At 45.0% G+C, this 25975-nt stretch overlaps 1 protein-coding gene across 1 annotated transcript in view; it reads right to left on the bottom strand.

Moving 5' to 3' along the window:
- The window catches only part of znf830 (zinc finger protein 830), a 136002-nt gene that overhangs the window by 19974 nt on the left and 90053 nt on the right, over positions 1-25975 (bottom strand). The window contains exon 9 of the mRNA XM_085988137.1: positions 23642-23718. Within this exon, the coding sequence (XP_085844263.1) occupies positions 23642-23718 (77 nt within the window). The remainder of the gene's footprint in view (positions 1-23641; positions 23719-25975) is intronic.

Below are 25975 nucleotides of genomic sequence, written 5' to 3'. Positions count from 1 at the left end.
CCTGTAGTTTCTCGGCATCCTCCTCACAGCACACATGCCCACCCAGCTTTGTGTTGTCTGAAAATTTGGAGATATTACATCTAGTTCCCTGGTCTAGATCATTAATATATATTGTGAATAGCTGGGGTCCAAGGACCGATCCCTGCGGTACCCCACTAGTCACTGCCTGCCACTCGGAAAAAGACCCGTTTATTCCAACTCTCTGCTTTCTGTCTGCCAACCAGTTCTCTATCCAAGTCAATACCTTGCCCCCAATCCCATGTGCCTTAACTTTACATGCTAATCTCTTATGCGGGACCTTATCGAAAGCCTTCTGAAAGTCCAAATACACCACATCCACTGGTTCTCCCTTATCTATTTTAGTTGTTACATCCTTAAAAAATTCCAGTAGATTAGTCAAGCACGATTTACCTTTTGTAAATCCATGTTGACTTTGTCCGATCCTGTCGCTGTTTTCCAAGTGCTCTGCTATTACATCTTTTATAATGGACTCTAGCATTTTCCCCACTACCGAAGTCAGGCTTACCGGTCTGTAATTCCCCGCTTTCTCTCTACCACCTTTTTTGAATAGTGGGGTAACATTAGCTACCCTCCAATCCATGGGTACTGTTCCAGATTCCATCGAATGTTGGAAGATGATCAGCAATGCATCTACTATTTCTAGGGCCACTTCCTTAAGTACCGTAGGATGTAGATTATCAGGCCCTGGGGATTTATCGGCCTTCAATCCCATCAATTTCCCTAACACCATTTCCCTACAAATACTGATTTCTTTCAGTTCCTCCCTTTCATCAGACCCTATGTTCCCTGACATCTCTGGGAGGTTATTTGTGTCCTCCTTTGTGAAGACAGAACCAAAATATGCATTTAATTGGTCTGCCATTTCTTTGTTCCCCATTATAAATTCCCTTGATTCTGACTGCAAGGGACCTACGCTTGACTTCACCAATCTTTTTCTCTTCACATATCTATAAAAGCTTTTACAGTCAGTTTTTATGTTCCCTGTAAGCTTACTCTCATATTCTATTTTCCCTTTTTTAATTAATCCCTTTGTCCTCCTTTGTTGAATCCTAAACTGCTCCCAATCCCCAGGTTTACTGCTTTTTCTGGCCAATTTATATGTTCTCTCCTTGGATCTTATGCTATCCCTAATTTCCCTTGTTAGCCACGGTTGAGTCACCTTTTTTGTTTTATTTTTATGCCAAACTGGGATGAACAAATTCTGTAGTTCATCCATGTGGTCTTTGAATGTTTGCCATTGCCTATCCACCGTCAACCCTTTGAGTGACATTCCCCAATCAATCCTACCCAACTCACGCCTCAGACCATCGTAGTTTCCTTTATTTCAATTCAGGACCCTAGTCTCTGAGTCAACTACTTCATTCTCCATCTTAATGAAGAATTCTATCATATTATGATCGCTCCGACCCAAGGGACCTCGTACAAGAAGATAGGAGTAGAAAAGAGGAATAAAGTGCATAAAAGATTGAGTGTGTTGGATAGTACTGGAGAAGAAAGTAGTACTAGAGGTGGAAGTAGTACAATATTAGATAGGAGCAGACTAAGAAAGACTATGAAAGATTCAAAAATGGGTTTGGAATGCATGTACGTAAGTGCACAAAGTGTGGTGAATAAGGTTGGTGAGCTACAAGCACAATTAGCCATGTGGCAATATGATGTTGTGGCAATAACGGAAACGTGGCTTAAAAACGGTGAGGACTGGGCACTTAATATTCAAGGGCACAAGGTGTTCAGAAAAGATTACGAAGGAAAAAAGGGAGGTGGGGTGGTAGTGCTGATTAAGGAAGATACTGTAGTGTTGGAAAGGGGGATGTTCTTGAGGGGACAAGGACAGAATCCATTTGGTTAGAGTTGAGGAGCAAAAAGGATATGATCACGCTATTAGGGGCATTCTACAGGCCTCCAAATAGAGAGAGGGAGGTAGAGGAGCAAATCTGCAGGGAAATTGCAGAGATATGCAAGAGCTATAGAGTGGTGATATTGGGGGACTTTAATAACCCAAATAGCACTTGGGATAATGCTAGGGTAAAGGGAAAGGAGGGGGAGGAATTTCTAAAATGTGTTCAGGAGAATTTCCTTGACCAGTATGTACTTAGTCCAACGAGGAAGCAGGCATTGCTGGATCTGGTGCTGAGGAATGAGGTGGGCCAGGTCGACCAAGTGTCTGTGGGAGAACACTTGGGTACGAGTGATCACCGCATCATAAGATTTAGATTAGCAATGGAGAGGAGCAAGGAACAAGCTAGAGTGCAACTTCTAAACTGGAATAGGGCTAACTTCAATGGGATGCAAAAGGATCTAGCCAGAGTAAAATGGAACCAAAGACTGAAGGGAAAAACTGTAATTGAACAATGGGTGATCTTTAAGGGGGAGGGTAGGTACATTCCAACAAGAGGGAAGGGTAAGGGAACCAAAGCAAGGGCTCCTTGGATGACGAGAGAGATAGAGATGATGATAAAACAAAAAAATGTATGATTGCCAGGTGAATTCTTCAAGGAAGAACCAGATCAAATACAATAAGTTGAGAGGGGAAGTGAAGATGAAAATAAGATTGGTAAAGAGAGAATATGAGAGTAGAATAGTGGTTAACATAAAATGGAACCCAAAAATCTTCTACCGGCATGTAAACAGTAAGCGGGTAGTAAGAGGCAGGGTGGGGCCTATTAGGGACAAAGTAGGTGATATATGCTTGGAGGCGCAGGGCAAGGCTCGAATACTCAATGAGTACTTTGTATCGGTGTTTACTACGGAGAAGGATGCTGACAAAATATCAGTAGAAGTGGAAAAGGTATTAGCAATGGAAGGGGTGAAAATTGATACAGGATGTACTAAAAAGGCTGGATATGCTTAGAATGGATAAGTTGCCTGGTCCGGATGGCTTGCATCCCAGGTTACTAAGGGAATTGGGGGAGGAGATAGCGGAAGGGCTTGCCATAATTTTCCAATCTTTCCTAGATGCGGGGGAGGTGCTTGAGGATTGGAAAGTGGCAAATGTGACACCATTGTTCAAGAAAGGGCGTAAGGACAATCCTAGTAGAGGAAACTCTCGTTTAAACAGCATACATTTTTTTGTTTCATCATCATCTCTATCTCCCTCGTCATCCAAGGAGCCCTTGCTTTGGTTCCTTTACCCTTCCCTCTTGTTGGAATGTACCTAGCCTCCCCCTTAAAGATCACCCATTGTTCAATTACAGTTTTTCCCTTCAGTCTTTGGTTCCATTTTACCAAGTATGTCCTGTCTACAAAAAGCAGGACAAATCCGACCCGGCCAATTACCGTCCCATCAGTCTACTCTCAATCATCAGCAAAGTGATGGAAGGTGTCGTCGACAGTGCTATCAAGCGGCACTTACTCAGCAATAACCTGCTAACTGACACCCAGTTTGGGTTCCGCCAGGGCCACTCAGCTCCTGGCCTCATTACAGCCTTGGTCCAAACATGGACAAAAGAGCTGAACTCAAGAGGTGAGGTGAGAGTGACTGCCCTTGACATCAAGGCAGCATTTGATCGAGAGTGACATCAAGGAGCCCTAGCAAAACTGAAGTCAATGGGAATCAAGGGGAAAACTCTCCATTGGTTGGAATTATACCTAGCACAAAGGAAGTTGGCTGTGGTTGTTGGAGGTCATTCATCTCAATCACATGACATCACTGCAGGAGTTCCTCAGGGCAGTGTCCTAGGCCCAGCCATCTTCAGCTGTTTCATCAATGACCTTCCCTCCATCATAAGGTCAGAAGTGGGGATGTTCGCTGATGATTGCACACTGTTCAGCACCATTCGAGACGCGTCAGATACTGACGCAGTCCGTGTCCATATGCAGCAAGACCTGGACAACATTCAGACTTGGGCTGACAAGTGGCAAGTAACATTCGCACCACACAAGTGCCAGGCAATGACCATCTCCAACAAGCGAGACTCTAACCATCTCCCCTTGACATTCAATGGCATTACCATCGCTGAATCCCCCACTATCAACATCCTGGGGGTTACCATTGATCAGAAACTGAACTGGACCAGCCATATAAATACTGTGGCTACAAGAGCAGGCCAGAGGCTGGGAATTCTGCGGCGAGTGTATCACCTCCTGACTCCACAAAGCCTTTCCAAAGGCACAAGTCAGGAGTGTGATGGAATACTCTCCACTTGCCTGGATGAGTGCAGCTCCAACAACACTCAAGAAGCTCGACACCATTCAGGATAAAGCAGCCCGCTTGATTGGCACTCCATCCACCACCTTCAACATTCACTCCCTCCACCACCGGCGCACTGTGGCTGCAGTGTGTACCATCTACAAGATGCACTGCAGCAACTCACCAAAGCTCCTTCAACAGCACCTTCCAAACCCGCGACCTCTACCACTTAGAAAGACAAGGGCAGCAGACGCATGGGAACATCACCACCTACAAGTTCCCCTCCAAGCCACACACCATCCTGACTTGGACCTGTATCGCCGTTCCTTCACTGTCGCCAGGCCAAAATCCTGGAACTCCCTTCCTAACACCATATGGACTGCAGCGGTTCAAGAAGGCGGCTCACCACCATCTTCTCAAGGGCAATTAGGGATGGGCACTAAATGCAGGCCTAGCCAGCGACGCCCACATCCCATCAATGAATAAAAAAAACCTAAATATCCGGAATTCTCTAATAACCAGCAAAATTCATACTCCGAAAACAGCACCTCAATAACCGGAAATGTTGCCGAGTCCGAGTCTTCCACGGTGGCCGAGTTAGTCAGTGGGGTAGTTCTTCAAACTGCCACTACTTGGCTTCTTGCTGCTGTCGGACGTCTCTTCCGATCCGAACACCTCAATAACAGGAGTCTGACTCTCCCGCACTGCTGGTAGTCTCTTCCGATCCGAACACCTCAATAACAGGGGTCTGACTCTCCCACGCTGCCGGTAGTCTCTTCCGATCTGAACACCTCAATAACAGGGGTCTGACTCTCCCACGCTGCCGGTAGTCTCTTCCGATCTGAACACCTCAATAACAGGGGTCTGACTCTCCCACGCTGCCGCTAGTCTCTTCCGATCTGAACACCTCAATAACAGGAGTCTGGCTCTCCCGCGCTGCCGGTAGTCTCTTCCGATCTGCCATTTTTCTGTGTGTCTCTCCATCTTTATCGTGGATTATATCCCCCATCTTGCATTATGGAATTCCCAAAAGTTGGTCAAAGCAAAAGGAAGAGAGTGATGTTAACTTTAAAACAGAAAATCGAGATATGCCAAAGGCTAGAAAGGGGAGAGAAGTGTATCAACATTATGAATGAATTTAAAATCGGTTCGTCAACAATCTACGACATCAAATCGCAAAAGGATAAGCTGCTCAAGTTTTATTCAAGCTCGGGGATATCGAAGGGTGTAGAGAAACGGCGTACGCTTCATAAGCCTAAGCTTGAAGTGCTGGATAACGAGCTTTATGAGTGGTTTTCTCTTAAGCGTTCAGAGGGTGTTCTGCTTTCCGGACCCATGCTAATCGAGAAAGTGAAGGATTTCTATGCAAAGATGGAGCTCACTGACAAGTGTGCGTTCTCCGAGGGATGGCTAACGTGCTTCAAGTTACGGCACGGGATACGACGACTCGATATTTCCGGGGAGAAGAAATCAGCTGATCACGCCGCCGCCGAAGAATACTGCGATTATTTCAATCGGATAGTGCAGCAACATGATTTGTCGCCAGCACTGATATATACCAATGAAACTGGCTTATTTTGGAGGTTTTTGTAATAGGGAGGATTGATGAAGGGAATGCAATGGATGTTGCCTACATGGATTTTTGGAAGGCTAGTTAACAAAATACCACATAGAAGGCTAGTTAACAAAATTGAGGCTCATGGAATAGGTGGGTCAGTGGCAACTTGGATAAGGAATTGGCTTAAGGACAGAAAACAGCGAGTTGTGGTAAATGGCTGTTTTCCAGACTGGAGGATGGTAGACAGTGGTGTTCCCCAAGGGTCAGTGCTGGGGCCACTGCTTTTATATAAAGTAGAAAGTCCTACAAGAGAGGGGGCGGTACTGGACCTAATTCTAGGGAATGTGGCTGGCCAAGTGGAAAAAGTGCTAGTAGGTGAGCACTTTGGTGACAGTGACCATAATATGGTAAGATTTAAGGTGGTCATGGAAAAGGACATGGATGGGCCGGAAATAAAGGTTCTAAATTGGGGGAAGGCCGATTTTAATAGGATAAGGCAGGATCTGGCCAAAATGGACTGGGATCAGCTACTTGTAGGAAAATCCGCATCGGAACAATGGGAGGCTTTCAGAAGGGAGATTGAGATCATACAATGGCAACATGTTCCCGTAAAGGTCAAGGGTGGTTCCAAAAACCACAGGGAACCTTGGATGTCAGGGGATATACGAGAATGGATTAGGAAAAAAAGGAGGGCTTTTGGCAGATACAAAAGGCTAAAGACGGAGGAAGCCCTAGAGGAGTACAAAAAGTGCAGGGGGATACTTAAAAAAGAAATTAGGAGATCAAGGAGGGGCCATGAAATAACACTGGCAAGCAAAATAAAGGAAAATCCTAAGATGTTTTATAAGTATATTAAGGGTAAGAGGATAACTAGGGAAAAAATAGGGCCCATTAGGGACAAAAGTGGCAATGTGTGTGTGGAGCCGGAAGATGTAGGAGGGGTTCTAAATGAATTTTTTGCATCTGTTTTCACTATGGAGAAGGACGATGTAGACATAGAAATAGGGCGGGGGGACTGTGATATGCTCGAACATATTAACATCGAGGGGGAGGAGGTATTGGCGGTTTTAGCTGGCCTAAAAATGGATAAATCCCCAGGCCCGGATGAAATGTATCCCAGGCTGCTGTGTGAGGCAAAGGAAGAGATTGCGGGGGCTCTAACACATATATTCAGGACCTCTCTGGCCACAGGGGATGTGCCAGAGGACTGGAGAACCGCTAATGTAGTACCATTATTCAAGAAGGGAAGTAGGGAAAAACCAGGGAACTACAGGCCAGTGAGCCTAACATCAGTGGTAGGAAAATTATTGGAAAAAATTCTGAGGGACAAAGTTTGTCTCCACTTGGAGAGGCAAGGATTAATCAGGGATAGTCAACATGGCTTTGTCAAGGGAAGATCATGTCTGACTAATTTGATTGAATTTTTTGAGGGGGTGGCTAGGTGTGTGGATGAGGGTAACGCAGTGGATGTGGTATACATGGATTTCAGTAAGGCCTTCGATAAAGTCCCGCACAGGAGGCTGGTCAAGAAGGTAAGAGCCCATGGAATCCAGGGTGCCTTGGCACATTGGATACAAAACTGGCTTAGTGGCAGAAGGCAGAGGGTGATGGTCGAAGGTTGTTTTTGTGACTGGAAGCCTGTGGCCAGTGGGGTACCACAGGGATCGGTGCTGGGTCCCTTGCTGTTTGTGGTCTACATTCATGACTTGGATATGAATGTAAAAGGTATGATCAGTAAGTTCGCGGATGATACAAAAATTGGTAGGGTGGTAAATAGCGAGGAGGGTAGCCTCAGTCTGCAGGACGATATAGATGGGTTGGTCAGATGGGCGGAACAGTGGCAAATGGAATTTAACCCGGAAAAGTGCGAGGTGATGCACTTTGGGGGGACTAACAAGGCAAGGGAGTACACAATGAATGGTAAGACCCTAGGCAAGACGGAGGGTCAGAGGGATCTGGGTGTGCAAGTACACAGATCCCTGAAGGCGGCGGAACAGGTGGATAAGGTGGTAAAAAAGGCATATGGGATACTTGCCTTCATTAGCCGAGGCATTGAATATAAGAGCAAGGAGGTTATGATGGAGCTGTATAAAACACTGGTTAGGCCACAGCTGGAATACTGTGTGCAGTTCTGGTCGCCACACTACAGGAAGGATGTGATCGCGTTGGAGAGGGTGCAGAGGAGGTTCACCAGGATGTTACCAGGGCTGGAGTGCTTCAGCTATGAAGAGAGACTGGGCAGATTGGGTTTGTTTTCCTTGGAGCAGAGGAGGCTGAGGGGGGACATGATTGAGGTGTACAAAATTATGAGGGGCATAGATAGGATGGATGCTGAGGAGCTTTTTCCCTTAGTAGAGGGGTCAATAACTAGGGGGCATAGATTCAAGGTAAAGGGCGGGAGGTTTAGAGGGGATTTGAGAAAGAACTTTTTCACCCAGAGGGTGGTTGGAGTCTGGAACTCACTGCCTGAAAGGGTTGTGGAGGCAGGAACCCTCACAACATTTAAGAAGCATTTGGATGAGCACTTGAAATGCCACAGCATACAAGGCTACGGACCAAATGCTGGAATATGGGATTAGATTAGACAGGGCTTGATGGCCGGCGCGGACACGATGGGCCGAAGGGCCTCTATCCGTGCTGTATGACTCTATGACCTGGGTATTGGAATACAGAGTAGAATTTCTAAATTTGCCGATGACACAAAACTTGGGGGTGTGACAAACAGTGAGGATGATACCAATCGACTGCAACAGGACAGAGAAAGGCTAGCAGAATGGGCAGATGGAATTTAATACAGAGAAGTGTGAGGTGATGCATTTTGGTAGAAGGAAAAGGGAGAGGCAACATACACTTAATGGCACAGTTTTAAAGAGTGCGCAGAGGGACCTGGGTGTTAATGTGTATAGGCTCCTGAAGGTGGCAGGACATATTGAGAGAGCGGTTAGCGAAGCATATGGGATCTTGGGCTGCATAAATAGAGGTATTGAATACAAAAGTAGAGAAGTTATACTGATCCTTTATAAAGCGCTGGTTAGGCCACAACTGGAGTATTGCATCCATTTCTGGTCATCACACTTTAGGAAGGATGTGAAGGCACTTGAGAGGGTGTAGAGGAGATTTACCAGAATGGTTCCCGGGATGGGGGATCTTAGCTACAAGGACAGGTTGGAGAAGCTGGATTTGTTTTCATTAGAGCAAAGGAGGTTGAGGGGTGATTTGATAGAGGTGTACAAGATTATGATGGGTTTGGATAGGTTAGATGATAAAGGCTGTTCCCACTAGTTGATGGTACAAGGACTAGGGGACACAGATTTAAGGTTTTGGGCAAGAGATACAGGGGGATGTGAGGTAAACTTTTTTACGCAGCGAGTGGTGAGGACCTGGAACTCGCTGCCGATGGAAGTGGTGGAAGCGGAGACACTCAATGTTTTCAAGGGGAGACTGGATAGGCACTTGAGGGATTTTAGAATTCAGCAAAGGAGGACCAAGAAATTGATAAAGAAAGGGAAAATAGAATGAGAGTAAACTAGCGAGAGACATAAAAACAGACTGTAAAAGTTTCTATAGGTATGTAAAAAGGAAAAGTTTGGCGAAAGTAAATGTGGATCTCTTACAGGCTGAGACAGGAGAAATTATAATGGGGAATAAGGAAATCGCAGAAAAATTAAACTAATACTTTGGGCTCAATTTTCATTGGGCCATTGAGGCGGGATTGGAAGCGTGTGGGGTGTTAAAATTGCGAAATCTGGGGGCACGAACCCATCCCGCCTCCATGCCAGTTTCAAAGGAGGCGGATACCCGACCTGTGCTGGGAGCCACCTCCCCGAGGCGGGAAGGGGATTAGTGCCAATTAACTGCCTGTTAACAGGTAGTTAACAGGCAGTTTTTAGCCTAATCCCTATTATCATTGTTGAAATGTGGGATTCCCGATGGCTCCAAACCATGCCAAGTTAGCGAGGCGGGCCGTCGGGATGAAGAGGTCGAGATGTCCGGTGTTCAGGTGAGTGATGGGTGCATGAGTGCAGAGGTAAGTGTGTTTGGTCTGTGTAAAATGTTTAAAGTTGTTCTACTAACCTTTACAGCCTTCCTTCCTTCAGGTCTCGGGAGTCCCTCATCACACCAGCAGAGAAAGCAGAATGGCCGCCAGCTGTCAAAATCTGCAGCCTCTGCTTTCTATTCCGGGGAGATCTCTAAATCATCCTGAGAGAAAGGAATTAACCTGGAGTACAGATTGTCAGTGTTTGACAGCTTCAAACAGCTGTGAAACGCTAATATTTCATCTGTCAAAAGGTCTTGAAGATGACATTTCAATCTGTGATGTCACCTGTTGCCAGGTGGCCCTTAATTGGCCTGCTAACAAGGTCAATCAAGTCTAAATCGCGTGGGTTGGCTGGAACTCGATGGAGGTGGAACTACAACCCCAAAAGTTGTAGTCCCACCTCCTACCCGCCTCCTCAATGAAAATCCAGCCCTATGACTCTATAACTGTAGCATGTGGGAGTTTGTGGAGAGAATTGTGATCCCAGACAACCATGTTTGCAGTAGGTGCCTGCATCTTGCGGAACTTCAGATCAGAGTTTTTGAGCTGGAGTCTGAGGTGCAGACATTGCGGGGCATCAGGGAGGGGGAAGAGTTACATGGACACTTTGATCCAGGAGGCAGTCACATCCCTTAGGTTAGATAGTGGTACAGGTCTGGTTAGTGGTCAGGGACAGGAGTGTGTGACTGCAAATCAGGCAGGTAAGGGGACCCCAGGTGCAGTGCTGGAGGAGCCTCAGCCTTTGCCCTTGTCCAACAGGTATGAGGTTCTTGCTGCCTGTGTGGATGAGGGAAAAGCCTGCAGGATGGATGAGCAAGCTGACCATGGCACCATGATGCAGGAGGCCATTCAAGTGGGGGGAGTGAAAGGGAATGTAGTTGTGGTAGGGGACAGCATAGTCAGGGGGATACTGTTCTCGGCAGCCGCGACGGGGAGTTCCGAAGTTTGTGTTACCTGCCCGGTGCCATGGTTAAAGACATCTCCTCGTGGCTGGAGAAGAACTTAGGCAGAACTAGGAATGAGGTGCTGCTGAGGGAGTTTGAGGAGCTAGGATCCAAATTAAAAAGCAGAACCTCAAAGGTAATAATCTCTGGATTGTTACCTGAGCCACGTGCAAATTGGCATAGGGATAAACAGATTAGAGGTTTAAATGCGCGGCTCAAAGAGTGGTGTGGGAGGAAGGGGTTTCAGGTCATGGGGCACTGGCACTGGCACCAGTACTGGGGAAAGAGGGAGCTGTTCCGTTGGGACGGGCTCCACTTAACCTGGGCTGGGACCAGTGTCCTGGGGAACTGAATAACTAGGGCAGTAGGCAAGGCTTTAAACTAATGAAGGGGGGGGGGGGGGGGGGGGGTTGGGAGGATTCAGGAAAGAGTAAATTTAAAAGCGAGAGAAATGCCAAGGCTCAAGAGCAAAGTAGAGTTTTGGGTAAAAATAAGCAGAGTGGGTCACGAAGAGACAGGGAGATTAACAAAGGTAATAAGGCATCAGTGACTAAGGTGACATCAGAGAAAAATAGAAAAAAGTCAAAGCTAAAGACATTATATCTGAATGCGTGAAGCATTCGCAACAAAATAGATTAATTAATAGCGCAGATAGAAATTAACAGGTTTGATCTAATAGCCATAACGGAGATGTGGTTGCAAAGTGCCAAGGTTGGGAACTAAATATTCCAGGATACTTAACTTTTAGAAGAGATAGGCAAAATGGAAAAGGATTGGGAGGATTTTAGAATTCAGCAAAGGAGGACCAAGAAATTGATTAAGAAAGGGAAAATAGAATGAGAGTAAACTAGCGAGAGACATAAAAACAGAATGTAAAAGTTTCTATAGGTATGTAAAAGGAAAAGTTTGGTGAAAGTAAATGTGGATCTCTTACAGGCTGAGACAGGAGAAATTATAATGGGGAATAAGGAAATCGCAGAAAAATTAAACTAATACTTTGGGCTCAATTTTCATTGGGCCATTGAGGCGGGATTGGAAGCGTGTGTGGGGTTAAAATTGCGAAATCTGGGGGGCACGAACCCATCTCACCTCCATGCCAGTTTCAAAGGAGGCGGATACCCGACCTGTGCTGGGAGCCACCTCCCCGAGGCGGGAAGGGGATTAGTGCCAATTAACTGCCTGTTAACAGGCAGTTAACAGGCAGTTTTTAGCCTAATCCCTATTTTTATCCCTGAAGTGTGGGATTCCCGACTGCTCCAAACCACAGCAAGTTAGCAAGGCGGACCATCAGGCTGAAGGGCTTGGAGGGTTCGAGATGTCTGGTGTTCAGGTGAGTGATGTGTGCATGAGTGCAGAGGTAAGTGTGTTTGGTGTGTGTAAAGTGTTTAAAGAAGTTTTACTTACCTTTACAGCCTTCCTTCCTTCAGGTCTCGGGAGTCCCTCATCTCACCGGCACAGAAAGCAGAATGGCCGCGATCTGTCAAAATCTGCAGCATTCAGCTTTCTGTTCTGGAGAGATCTCTAAATCAGCCGGAGAGGAAGGAATTAACTTAGTGTACAGATTGTCGGTGTTTGACAGCTTCAAAGAGCTGTCAAACGCTGATATTTCATCTGTCAAAAGCTCTCGACAGATGAAATGTCAATCTGTGACGTCAGCTGTTGCCGGGTGGCCCTTAATTGGCCTGCTGAGCCTGCTGGGCGGGCTCAACAAGGTCAATCAAGTGAAAATCGAGTGGGTTGGCCACAACTTGATGGAGGTGAGACTACAACCCCAAAAGTTGTAGTCCCGCTTCCTACACGCCTCCAGTATCAAAATCCAGCCCTTTGAGTCGGTCTTCACGGAAGAAGACGCAAAAAACTTCCCGGAAATAGTGGAGAATGAGGAACTGAAAGAAATTAGTATTAGTTAAAGTAGTACTGGAGAAATTAATGGGACTGAAAACTGATAAATCCCCTGAACCGGATGGCCTACATCCTAGAGTTTTGAAAGAGGTGGCTATAGAGATAGTGAATGCATTGGTTGTCATTTTCCAAAATTCCATGGATTCTACAACAGTACCCGCAGATTGGAAGGTAGCAAATGTAACTCCACTATTTAAGAAAGGAGGGAGAGAGAAAACGGGGAACTAAAGACCAGTTAGCCTGACATCAGTAGTCGGGAAAATGCTAGAATCTATTATTAAGGACGTGGTAACAGGGCACTTAGAAAATAATAATAGGATTGGGCAGAGTCAACACGGACTTATGAAAGGGAAATCGTGTTTGACAAATCTGTTAAGAGTTTTTTGAGGTTGTAACTGGCAGAATACATAAGGGGGAACTAGTAGATGTGGTGTATTTGGGTTTTCAGAAGGCATTTGATAAGGTGCCACACAAGAGGTTATTAAACAAAATTAGGGCTCATGGAATGGGGTAATATACTAGCATAGATTGAGGATTGGTTAACAGACAGAAAACAGAGAGTAGGAATAAACGGGTCTTTTTCGGGTTGGCAGGCTGTAACTAGTGGGATAACGCAAGGATCAGTGCTTGGGCCTCAGCTATTCACAATCTACATCAATGATTTGGATGAGGGGACCAAATGTAATATATCCAAGTTTGCTGTTGATACAAAGCTGGTGGGAATGTAAGTTGTGAGGAGGATGCAAGGAGGCTTCAAGGGGATATAGACAGGCTAAGTGAGTGGGCAAGAACGTGGCAAATGGAATATACTGTGGAGAAATGTGAAGTTATCCACTTTGGTAGGAAAAATAGAAAAGCAGAGTACTTTTTAAAAGGTTGGGAAATGTTGGTGTTCAGAGTGACCTGGGTGTCCTTGTACACGAATCACTGAAAGTTAACATGCAGATACAGAAACAAATAGTATGTTGGCCTTTATTACAAGAGGATTGGAGTATAAGAGTAAAGGCGTCTTACCGCAATTATATAGAGCCCTGGTGAGACCACACCTGGAGTATTGTGTACAGTTTTGGTCTCCTTAACTAAGGAAGATATACTTGCCATAGAGGGAGTGCAACGAAGGTTCACCAGACTGGTTCCTGAGATGGGGGGGATTGTCCTAGGAGGAGAGATTGAGTAGACTAGGCCTATATCCTCTAGAGTTTAGAAGAATGAGAGGTGTTCTCACTGAAACATATAAAATTCTTACAGGGCTTGACAGGGTAGATGCAGGAAGGATGTTTCCCCTGGCTGGGGAGTCTAGAACCAGGGGTCACAGTCTCAGAATAAGGGGTCGAACATTTAGGAGTGAGATGAGGAGAAATTTCTTCACTCAGAGGGTGGTGAATCTTTGGAATTCTCTACCCCAGAGGGCTGTGGAGGCTCAGTCACTGAGTATATTCAAGACAGAGATCGATAGATTTTTGAATATTAAGGGAATCAAGGGATATGGGAATAGTGCAGGAAATGGAGATGAGGTAGAAGATCAGCCATGATCTTATTGAATGGCGGAGCAGGCTTGAGGGGCCAAATGGCCTAACTCCTGCTCCTATTTCTTATGTAATACTCCCCTATCTCTCTCTCTCCCCCCTCCCAGTCTCTCTCTCTCTCCCCTCTTCGATTCCCTCTCTCTCCCCTTTCGATCCTTGATCTTCTCCTCACTGGCCACCAACAGATCCCCTGACCTCTGCACAGAGCCGACGAAAGCGTGGCCCAATTGGATACTGCGCTTGCGCGGCTCTGGTATTCTGCGAGCTGGCACTGAAGGCTGAAAGGCAGATAATCACAGCATGGGGGATTCTCCCGCTGTCCAGCTGAAAAGTCAAAGTTCAAGGGAGAAAACCAAACCACTCGCGGTGTTACACAGCAACCCATCAACCATCAGAACACACACTTCAAGAGCTGCAATTGCGATTGGCTCTGAGGTCACAAGACTCAAACGAGTCTGTATGGATTCCCGGGGCCAGTGTGCATTGGGCCCCTTCCCCGCCCCAGCTACTATCCAGTTCTTTGCACGGCATTTAATTTGAAGTGCGGGTGAGCTCTGGAACGTGTGCGCGGCTGTGCAGCCTTAGAGGGAACAGTGGTTACAAGTGATTAGCGTAATATAACTGACATAAATTGAAGAGAAAGGTATACATCTGATTTTCAAACACTTAACCGCACAAATGCAACTTCTGGTGGGCCTTTATTTTTTGCCAATTCAATTCCACGGCAACAGCAGCCCACCAATACTTCATCCAAATGAGCATGCTGCAAGTGTCGGCCCAGATAGCGAGTGTTACAAGGACATAACAGCAAAGTCCGATCCTACTCTCAGCTGATTTCAACATAAGCACTTTCCAGCAGTAATGATTCGATAGTGATCAGCAGGGGAAACTGGACTTATTTCTTCCCCTCTAGAAGGGCTGAGACCAATAGTACCACTGCTGCCTTGCCTCAGATCAAGTAACGTAGCAGAGACCTTTGGCCAACGTGCCATGGAGGGAAGCTAGAGGCTTGACTTTATTTTTACAATTGCACAAAACTCTTGCTTTCAGCCTCACACCACTAATTTGGGAACTGTCGCATTAATATTTAACATTGCATTAATATTTAAGCAAATCAGTACAGGGCATCACTTGTATCTCTTGTTACAACCAGGAGAATTATAACATGAAACTTACATTCTCAGCAGATTACCAAAAACAAGAGGGAAAAAAAAATGAAAACACTTCACCCAAGTTGATTGCAAGTATAAGGCGGTCATCAGTAATATAATTGTCGCCAATATGTAATTTTATGCCAGTTTGCATACAAATACAGATTATGAAAAATATATAAAGCTGTCGGTCCAGAACCGCATAGGCCAAAGAGTTTCTTTTCCACCAGTCCATCTTAGTTTTCAGAATATACATATAGAAAGTTAAAACAATTACAATGCATAGAGGCACAACCTACCAGCTGCAATGTAAGGGTCTAAAGTCAGCTAATCTCAGGTGGGCTGTTTAGTTACAAAGAAAAAGGATGGGACTCCCAAATCTAGAGCCCCTTGGATGTCATGGGGCATACAAGGTAGGATAAAGCAATGTCAGATACCAAGAGCTAAATACTGCAGAAAGCCTAGAGGACTATAGAAAGTGCAGAGGTGAAATTAAAAAGGAAATTAGGAACGCAAAGAGAAGGCATGAAAAAATATTGGCAAGTAAAACCCAAAGATGTTTTACAAATACATAAAGAGCAAGAGGGTAACTAAAGAAAGAGTGGGACCTATTAGAGACCATAAAGTTAACCTGTATGTGTAGGCGGAAGACGTGGGTATGGTTCTTAATGAATACTTTGCGTCTGTCTTCACAAAAGAGAGGGACAATCCAGACATTGTAGTTAAGGAGGAGGAGTGTGAAGTATTAGATGAGATAAACATAGGGAGAGGAAATATTAAGGGATTTGACATCTTTGAAATTAGTTAAATCACCAGGCCCGGATGAAATGTATCCCAGGCTGTTAAGAGAAGCAAGGGAGGAAATAGCAGAAGCTCTGATCACCATTTTCCAATCCTCTCCGGCTATAAGTGTGGTGCTGGAGGACTGAAGGACTGCTAACGTTGTACCGTTGTTTAAAAAGGGAGAAAGGGATTGACCAAGTAATTATAGGCGAGTCAGCCTAACCTCGGTGGTGGGCAAATTATTGGAAAAATTCTGAGGGACAGTATTAATTTAGTCATTTAGTCAGTCATTTTAATCAGTCATTTAGAAAGGCATGGATTAATCAAGGACAGTCAGCATGGATTTGTTAAGGGAAGGTTGTGTCTGACAAACTTGGACAAGAATTTTGAGAGGCGTTAACAAGGAGGGTCGATGATGGTAGTGCGTTTGATGTTGTCTACATGGATTTTAGCAAGGCTTTTGACAAGGTCCCACGTGGCAGCCTGGTCAGAAAAGGAAAAGCCCATGGGATCCAAGGGAAAGTGGCAAGTTGGATCCAAAACTGGCTCAGTGGCAGGAAGCAAAGGGTACTGGTCGACCAATGTTTTTGTGACTGGAAGGCTGTTTCCAGTGGTGTTCCGCAGGGCTCAGTACTAGGCCCTTTTTTTGTGGTATACATCAATGATTTAGAATTCAATATAGGGGGCATGATTAAGAAGTTTGCAGATGATACAAAAATTGGCTATGTGGTTGATAGTGAGGAAGAAAGCTGTAGACTGCAGGAAGATATCAATGGGCTGGTCAGGTGGGCAGAACAGTGGCAAATGGAATTCAATCCGGAGAAGTGCAAGGTAATGTATTTAGGGAGGGCTAACAAGGCAAGGGAATACACAATAAATGGTAGTATACTGAGCAGCGTAGAGGAACAGGGGGACCTTGGAGTGCATGTCCACAGCTCCCTGAAGGTAGCAGGACAGGTAGATAAGGTGGTTAAGAAGGCTTACGGGATACTTTCCTTTATTAGCTGAGGCATAGAGTATAAGAGCAGGGAGGTTATGCTTGAACTGTATAAAATACTAGAGTACTGCGTACAGTTCTGGTCACCACATTACAGGAAAGATGTCATTGCACTAGAGGGTACAGAGGAGATTTACGAGGATGTTCCCAGGACTGGAGAATTTTAGCTACGAGCAAAGATTGGATAGGGTGGGGTTGTTTACCTTGGAGCAGAGGAGGCCGAGGGGAGACTTAATTGAGGTGTATAAAATTATGAGGGGCCTAGATAGAGCGGATAGGAAGGACCTCTTTCTCTTAGCAGAGAGGTCAATAACCAGGGGGCATAGATTTACAGTAATTGGTAAAAGAATTAGAGGGGAGTTGAGGAGAGCAGAGGGTGGTGGGGGTCTGGAACCCACTGCCTGAAAGGGTGGTAGAGGCAGAAACCCTCATCACATTTAAAAAGTACTTGGATATGGATTTGAAGTGCCATAACCTACAGGGCTACGGACCAAGAGCTGAAAAGTGGGATTAGGCTGGATAGCTCTTTTTCGACCGGCACAGACATGATGAGCCAAATTACCTCCTTCTGTCGCATAAATTTCTACGATTCTAGTGATGGTATAGAAGGCTTAAGGGCATGATAAGGTAAATAGTGATATGTTAGTTCCACTGGTTGGGGGACAATCACAAAAAAAATTAGACAGGTGGTCAGCAAACAATTCTTTACACACACAGGGTGGTTAGAATGTGGAATTTGTGTCACAAACTATTGTTGAAGCAGAGCCCATAAATTCTCTTAAAATGGAATTAGATACTTGTTTGAAAAAGAGAAATATTAAAGGGTATGGCAAGTGGGCAGGAGAGTGGGATTAGACTATGTACTTATGTGGATAAAGGAACCAGTATAGACTTAATGGGCTGGTTCCTATGCTGTAACATTCTATGAATTGCAAAAGAATGTGTGCGTGTGTGCATGTGGCCAGGGTGGGGTAGGAGGAGAGAACCCCTTCCTATATTGCTCAAATGCACCAAAAGAACGGCTGTAATTGCACTGGTGGAGATGAGTTTCACCTGCCTAAAATTAGGTATAAATACCACATTGCTCTTGGACAAAAGTGAGATCATTAATAATTTGAGGTACAGGAAACTCTTTGGTATCCGGCACCTACGGGACCGGGATGGTGCCGGTTGATTAAAAATTCCGGATAACGGAGATGTATACCTACCAAGGTACGAGAGCCCCATTACACAGCCACAGCTGCAGGAGTCCCGGTTACACGGCCACTTGTGCAGGAGTCCCAGTTACATGGCTACAGATCCAGGCGTCCCTGTTACACAGCCACAGGTGCAGGAACCCCGGTTACACGGCCACAGGTGCAGGAGTCCCTGTTACACAGCCACTTGTGCAGGAGTGCGGTTATACGGCCACAGATCCAGGAGTCCCTGTTGCACAGCCACAGATCCGGGAGTCTCTGTTACACGGCCACAGGTGCAGGAACCCCGGTTACACGGCCACAGGTGCAGGAACCCCGGTTACACGGCCACAGGTGCAGGAACCCCGGTTACACGGCCACAGGTGCAGGAACCCCGGTTACACGGCCACAGGTGCAGGAACCCCGGTTACACGGCCACAGGTGCAGGAAGCCCGGTTACACGGCCACAGGTGCAGGAACCCCGGTTACACGGCCACAGGTGCAGGAACCCCGGTTACACGGCCACAGGTGCAGGAACCCTGGTTACACGGCCACAGGTCCAGGAGTCCCTGTTACACGGCCACAGGTGCAGGAACCCCGGTTACACGGCCACAGATCCAGGAGACCCTGTTACACGGCCACAGGTGCAGGAACCTCGGTTACACGGCCACAGGTGCAGGGACCCCGGTTACACGGCCGCAGGTGCAGGAACCCCGGTTAAACGGCCGCAGGTGCAGGAACCCCGGTTACACGGCCACAGGTGCAGGAACCCCGGTTACACGGCCACAGGTGCAGGAACCCCGGTTACACGGCCACAGGTGCAGGAACCCCGGTTACACGGCCACAGGTGCAGGAACCCCGGTTACACGGCCACAGGTGCAGGAACCCCGGTTACACGGCCACAGGTCCAGGAGTCCCTGTTGCACGGCCACAGGTGCAGGAACCCCGGTTACACGGCCACAGATCCAGGAGTCCCTGTTGCACGGCCACAGGAACCCCGGTTACACGGCCACAGATCCAGGAGTCCCTGTTGCACGGCCACAGGTGCAGGAACCCCGGTTACACAGCCACAGATCCAGGAGTCCCTGTTACACGGCCACAGATCCAGGAACCCCGGTTACACGGCCAGAGGTGCAGGAACCCTGGTTACATGGCCACTTGTGCAGGAGTCCTGGTTACACGGCCACAGATCCAGGAGTCCCTGTTACACGGCCACAGGTGCAGGAACCCTGGTTACATGGCCACTAATATACAGTAAAACTTACCTGAATCTACTCCTGAATTTTGCCGGTTAATAGAGAATTCCGGATATTTAGGTGCCGTTTAAACGAGAGTTTCCTGTATGTAGGAACATAGGAACAGGAGTAGGCCATTCAGCCCCTTGAGCTGCTCCGGCATTCAATGAGATCATGGCTGATCTGCGACTTAACTCCGTATACCCGCCTTTGGCCCACGTCCCTTAGTACCTTTGGTTAACAAAAAGCTATCCATCTCAGATTTAAAATTAATTGATCTAGCATCAATTGCCATTTGCGGAAGAGAGTTCCAAACTTCTACCACCCTTTGTGTGTAGAAGTGTTTCCTAATTTCACTCCTGAAAGGGCTGCCTCTAATTTTTAGACAATGCCCTCTAGTCCTAGAATCCTCAATCAGCGGAAATAGTTTCTCTCTATCTACCCTATCTGTTCCCCTTAATATCTTGAAAACTTTGATCAGATTACCCCTTAACCATCTAAATTCTAGGGACTACAACCTTAATTTGTGTAATCTCTCCTCGTAACTTAAGCCTTGAAGTTCGGGTATCATTCTGGTAAACCTACACTGCACACCCTCCAAGGCCAATATATCCTTCCTAAGGTGTGGCGCCCAGAACTGCTCACAGCACTCCAGGTGCGGTCTAACCAGGGTTTTGTACAGCTGCAGCATAACTTCTAACCCCTTGTATTCTAGCCCTCTAGATATAAAGGCCAGCATTCCATTAGCCTTTTTGATTATTTTCTGTACCTGTTCATGCCATATTGGTGCTTCAATTTTTATGAGGTCCATTAGTGTGGGGTTGAAACAATATCCTTGGCCTGTGTGAAGATGGAGAATGTGAGTTTTATGTGTTGAAAATTATGAAACGATGTGCTGGTTTCATGCACGTGTATAGTATCTCTGTATTTTTTGCTTCTCTTTGTTTCAGCGAATGTCCCTGTGTTCTGTATGTCTGTGTCTCTCTGTTCTTCCTTAGCAATGCTGGCCTTGTGAACGTTTGTCTTGAATGAAGGTGAAGATGACAAAGAGTGTGTATTTCATTATCTGGAGAAGATGCAAACAAAATATGACATATTTTGACATGCTGCTTGGTGGTTTGGAATGAGATGCTACTATCTAAGCTGAAGAGGATTATACATTTCCTTGCACAGCATCAAGTAGGTTTAAAAAGGTTGACCTTGTGAAGATTGTTGTTGAATGTAAAAATTAATTCAGGTAAAAAAAATAAACAAATGAATGGTAACCATGGAGAAGTCATACATAAATAAAGGTTATGTCCACACAAGAAAGAAATAGCTCGCTGGAGTGGTTTTAACCGGAACAGTCCAATTTGTAACCTCCTAGAGTGTTGGCAGTGTTTTTTTTTAATCTGAACCATTGCGTTTTGCTTACATGATAAATAATCACACTAGGTTAAAATTCATTTAGGTTGAAAAAAAAGTAGCTGGAGTTAAAACTCCCAGGGATAACATGGAGTCATTTAGGAAGAAAAGTAGCCCTAAAAACAGAATTGTTGCTCTTTAAAAAGGGTAAAGGTGAAAGATAAACTAACCAAAAATATAAACAAGTCAAATTATACTCTAAATCACAAATTAAGTAAAATAAATAAAAAAATGACCCAACCATGCTAAACAGTTTCTCCACATAGGAGTGTAATATATAAAAGGGAAAGCAAGATAAACAAAACAAATGAGAACAAGAACTACTTACATTTAGTGCCATTTAAAATTTCAGGACCATTTAAAATTTCAGGACATTCCAAACCACTTCACAACCAATGAAGCATTTCTGAAGTATAATCACTGTTATAATGTAGGAAACATGACAGCCAATTTGAGCACATCAAGGTTCCACAAACAGCAATGAAATAAATGACTGGATAATTTGTTTTTAGTAATATTGGTTAGGGAATAAATGTTGGCCAGGAGACCGAGTGAATTCCCCTTCTCTTCTTTAAATAATGCTATGGGATCTTTTACGTCTGTCTGAGAGGACAGATGGGGCTTCAGTTTACGTCTCATCCGAAAAATGGCAGTGTCAGCTTAGATCATGTGCTCCTGGAGCAGGACTTGAACAGGCAATCTTCTGACTCAGAGGTGAAAGTTCTATTGAGCCAAAGCTGGTACCTTTAATAGTAACTGTAATTAGTTACAAATTTTAAATAAATACTCTAATATGTGGAAAATATTTAAGCAAAAGTTTTGGTATTTTCAACTGTATATAGAAGCCTATTAATAACAGGTACGGGTCACAATTGCCGTGCACCAATCAAATTGCTAAAAGATGGCACAGCTGAACAGGGCAATTGTTCAGAAGAGGATCCAGAAGCAACATCTTCGAGATCATATATAGATAAATAAAAGTATAGACCAAATTTAAATGGAAATAGTAGCTATCATGTTAGACAACAACCACCTACATTTGTATAGAGCCTTTGACATAACTGAATGTTTCAAGGTACTTCATGTGGAAGAGAGATGGACCAAGTAGCAGAGGATTTCTGAGATTTGCCCAAAGGCGCAGTAACAAGGTAGGTTTCGAACAGGTTTTTAAAAACAGGCTACAAAATAGCAAGATGAAAAAGTGGAGAACGTCAGGAGTGGAGACACATGAGCCCACAGTCAGAGGACTGTAGGGCCTGAGGAGGTGGAGTAAGTGGAGTATAGCTATGGAAGAATTTGTAAACGTGAAGTCATTTGATGCAATGAGAGAGAGAGAACCATCGGACTTCAACAAGGAGAGGGGTGATGGTTGAGCGAGACCTGGCGCAGCACACGTGCAGGAATGGAGTTTAGAACAATTTGGAGTTTGTAAAGTTGGTGTTCAGGAGGTTGGCACCAAGGGCGTTCAATAAATCAAGCACAATTTCAGCAGAATTCAAGCTTTGTGGAATGCCTGTATGGCAAACTACTACAACTACTTGTATTGATAGAGCACCTTTAATACAAGAAATGTCCCAAAATACTTACGGAAAACTGACACAAGCGAGGGAGAGATTAGGAGGGTTAACTGAATGTTAGGCCAAAGAGACATGTTTCAAGTAGGCTTTTAAAGTTGGTGAAGTTTAGGGAGGGAGTTTTAAAGAGGAGTGTGGCAGCTGAAGGCTCTGCCATCAGTAGCGGGGAGAAGGAAATGGGATAGATAGAAAGCTTAGTTAGAGGAATGAAGAATTTGAGGGGTGGGATATATGGCTGGAGGAGAAACAGATAGGGTGGGGCAAGGCTATGGAGAGATTTTTAGATGAGACAATCACGGTAAGGACTGATATGGTCAAGTCGAATCTGCTGACTGATGACTATTCCAGTTGTCTGGCAAATGTGCTAAGGTTTGCACCCTTTTGACTTGAGGGAGTGAAGATGGTGCTACAACATGGAGTAACGGTTGGGAGACAGTGATTGATTTGCTGGGAACAAGGGTATCAAATCAGAGGTGAGGGGATGGTTAAAGAGGTCGACAGAGGCAGAAGGCTGCAGGGCAAGGGAGGTTGGGAATTTATGAGCGATTAGGACAAAGTTGGAGATTAATCCTCGAGCAGCATCCAAAATGAAGTTGTATGCCAGGAGCAGAGGACAATTTTGAGGTGTTTCTCTCACAGTGGGCTTGGTGACGAGTACCAGGGGAGGCACAAAAAGCTGTAGGCCCATTCAAGAGGGGTTGAAGCCTGGGATGACATCAGAAGGGAAGGGAGGCTGTGGTGCTGTAATAAGTGGGAAGAGGGATCCAGCAAAACATGGTCCTGGAAAAGAAGTTTAAAGGTGGCATGGCTGGTTGAGGAAGAGGAGACGGGAAAGCAGGGCCCATGAAGGACTGAAAGCAAAAACAGGAGTAATGGAACTATAAAGAATCGCCAAAGGCAAGGCTTTAATAATACATTACTTTAAAGTCTATTTACTACAGAAATCAATCAGGAAAATGAAACAAATCCACTCAAAATCAGACTGCGATGAATACTTATTTTGGTTTTGGGAGTCAAAATGGGAACACAGCCTTGTTATTACAATGGCTACTTTTAAAGTGCAGCACTTTTACTTCTAAATTTCTGCCCTTAGTAGTCAAGTTATTGAATACTGTAAATACAATTTATTTTCTACAAATTAGACATTTAATCATAATACTATTTTTAACTTTCCTAATGTAATATTTATTGGAATTCACTTACATTTGTTCATCTATTTCTTCTATCTGTCTATCCAAACGAACTTCTTCATCATCTTCTGCTACAATAGCTTCTGAAACCTTTAGACAGAAAAGAAAACACCAATAAGATGCACAAGCAGCAGTTTTAAATCAACATACAAAATAGTTAAAACCTCAGGAAAACAGTACTGCGAGTGGATCTGTAGCATTTAATTCTACCATAATGGGGTTGAAGTTAGAAAGAACTGATAATATATTGAAGCTATCACAACAATGTTTTGTGGCAGTGATTAAGCAAATCAGATGGGATATATTAATAGATCAGTATTGAGCCGAAATAGTGAGGTAATCATGCCACGTTATAAATCATTGGTGCAACCACATTTAGAATACTGTGCACAGTTCTGGTTGCCACAGTACAAAAAGGATATTGCAGCAATTGATAGGATACAGAAGCGAGCAACCAGAATGACTAAGGGGATGGAGGGATTGGATTATGATGAGCAATTACGTAAATTAGGCATGTTCTCACTGAAAAAGAGTTTGAGAGGGTGATATGATTGCTGTTTTCAGGATTCTAAAAAGGGACTAAAAAATGTAGACCAGGACAAGCTGTTTCACCTTGTCCAGAACAGTAGACCCAGAGGACACGGCCTGTGCTTGAAGGAGGCTAAATTCAAAACGAATATGCAGAAACATTGGGGGTGATTTTTCCAGCCCTGGGGAGGCGGGTCTGCTGGGAAAATGGCAGAATCTGGGGGCGGGCCGGGTCGTGTCCCGTCTCCTCGAGGCGGGAAGGGGATTAGTGCCAATTAACTGCCTGTTAACAGGCAGCTTTTTGGAGAATCCCTATTTTCAGCCCTGGAGTATGGGCTTCCCGACGGCTCCGAACCTCACCATGGTCAGTGTGGTGGGCCGTTGGTCTGCGGGGGTCGGAGGGGTCGAGATGTCCGGTGTGCAGGTGAGTGATGGGTGCATGTGTGCAGAGGTAAGTGTGTGAGGTGTGTGTAAAGTGTTTTAATAAGTTTTATTTACCTTTACTTCTTTCTGCAGGCTTCCTCCTTTCAGGTCTCAGGAGTCCCTCAGCTCACCGGCACAGAAAGCAGAATGGCCGCTGAACTGTCAAAAGCTGCAGCCTCTGCTTTCTGCTCAGGAGAGATCTCTAACTGAGCCTGAGTGGAAGGACTCAACTTAGAGGACAGATTGTCAGTGTTTGACAGCTTCACAGAGTTGTCAAACGCTAACATTTTATCTGTCAAAAGCTCATGACAGATGAAACGTCACTCGCTAACGTCACCAGTAACCGGCTTTCCCTTAATTGGCCTGCTAAGCCTGCTGGGTGGGCTTAACAAGGTCAATCAAGGGAAAATAGCGTGGGTTAGCCACAAGTCGATGGAGGCGGGACTAAAACCCGACAAGTGAGAGTCCTGCCTCCAAAAGCTCCCCATTGAGAAAATCCAGCCCATTATTTCAGTAAGCAAGTAGTAAATCTATGGAACAGGCTCCCCAGGTAAAAAGATGGTATTAATTCATTAAAATTAAAATTAGGTAGCTTTCTTTCAGAAAATAATATTTTGGGATACAGTATGAGTAATTTGAGACATGACATGGTAAGTGCAACATGCTTGGGAGGAACAGGTGACTTTGGACCTATGGTTCCCAAAGCTTTCCACCACCGGAGTTTTCCTCACTTCATATCTGGGGCTAGTGTAGACTAATTGATACTGATTGATTGCTATGATTAGTCAACAACTCCATTATTGCTGTAAATGCGACTACCAGGATGGTAGAAGGCGAACTAGATGGGCCTTGGTCCATTATCGTCTAGCAATTCCGACATTCCTAAAAACAATTGTGCAGCTGTAATTCATATAATTGGTTTATTTTGAAAGGAACAATGCAACTTTGATAGTCAAAGGACTTGTATACAGTGAAATATGTGACTGGTATTTACCCACAGACTTTCAGCAAAGATGAAATCTAAACGAGACCTTGTTAAACATACTCCGACAAAATACTTTTGCTGTACTGAGCTAATAGAGTAATAGGAGGTTACTGACATCATCTAGGTACCTTTGCCTCCCTCCCCAAGCAACACCTGTCAAATACATTTTGGTAGGAAGAGTAAGGAGGCCACATACTCCTTGAAAAATAAGTGTCTAAATGGGGTAGAGGAACAGAGGGATCTGGGGGCACAGATACACAAATCACTAAAAGAAGCGATGCATGTTAATAAGGCTATAAATATATTTCTAGAGGGATAGAATTGAAAGGCAGAGAAGTTATGTTAAACTTGTATAGAATCATAGAAATTTACAGCACAGGAGGAGACCAATCAGCCTATCGTGTCTGTGCC

This window comes from Somniosus microcephalus, chromosome 5 (assembly GCF_052327205.1).
Source record: "Somniosus microcephalus isolate GS21.2 chromosome 5, FLI_Smic_1.0, whole genome shotgun sequence".
Lineage (NCBI taxonomy): Eukaryota > Metazoa > Chordata > Chondrichthyes > Squaliformes > Somniosidae > Somniosus > Somniosus microcephalus.
The sequence above is the reverse complement of the archived record's forward strand: the minus strand, read 5'-3'. Positions and strand labels throughout refer to the sequence as shown.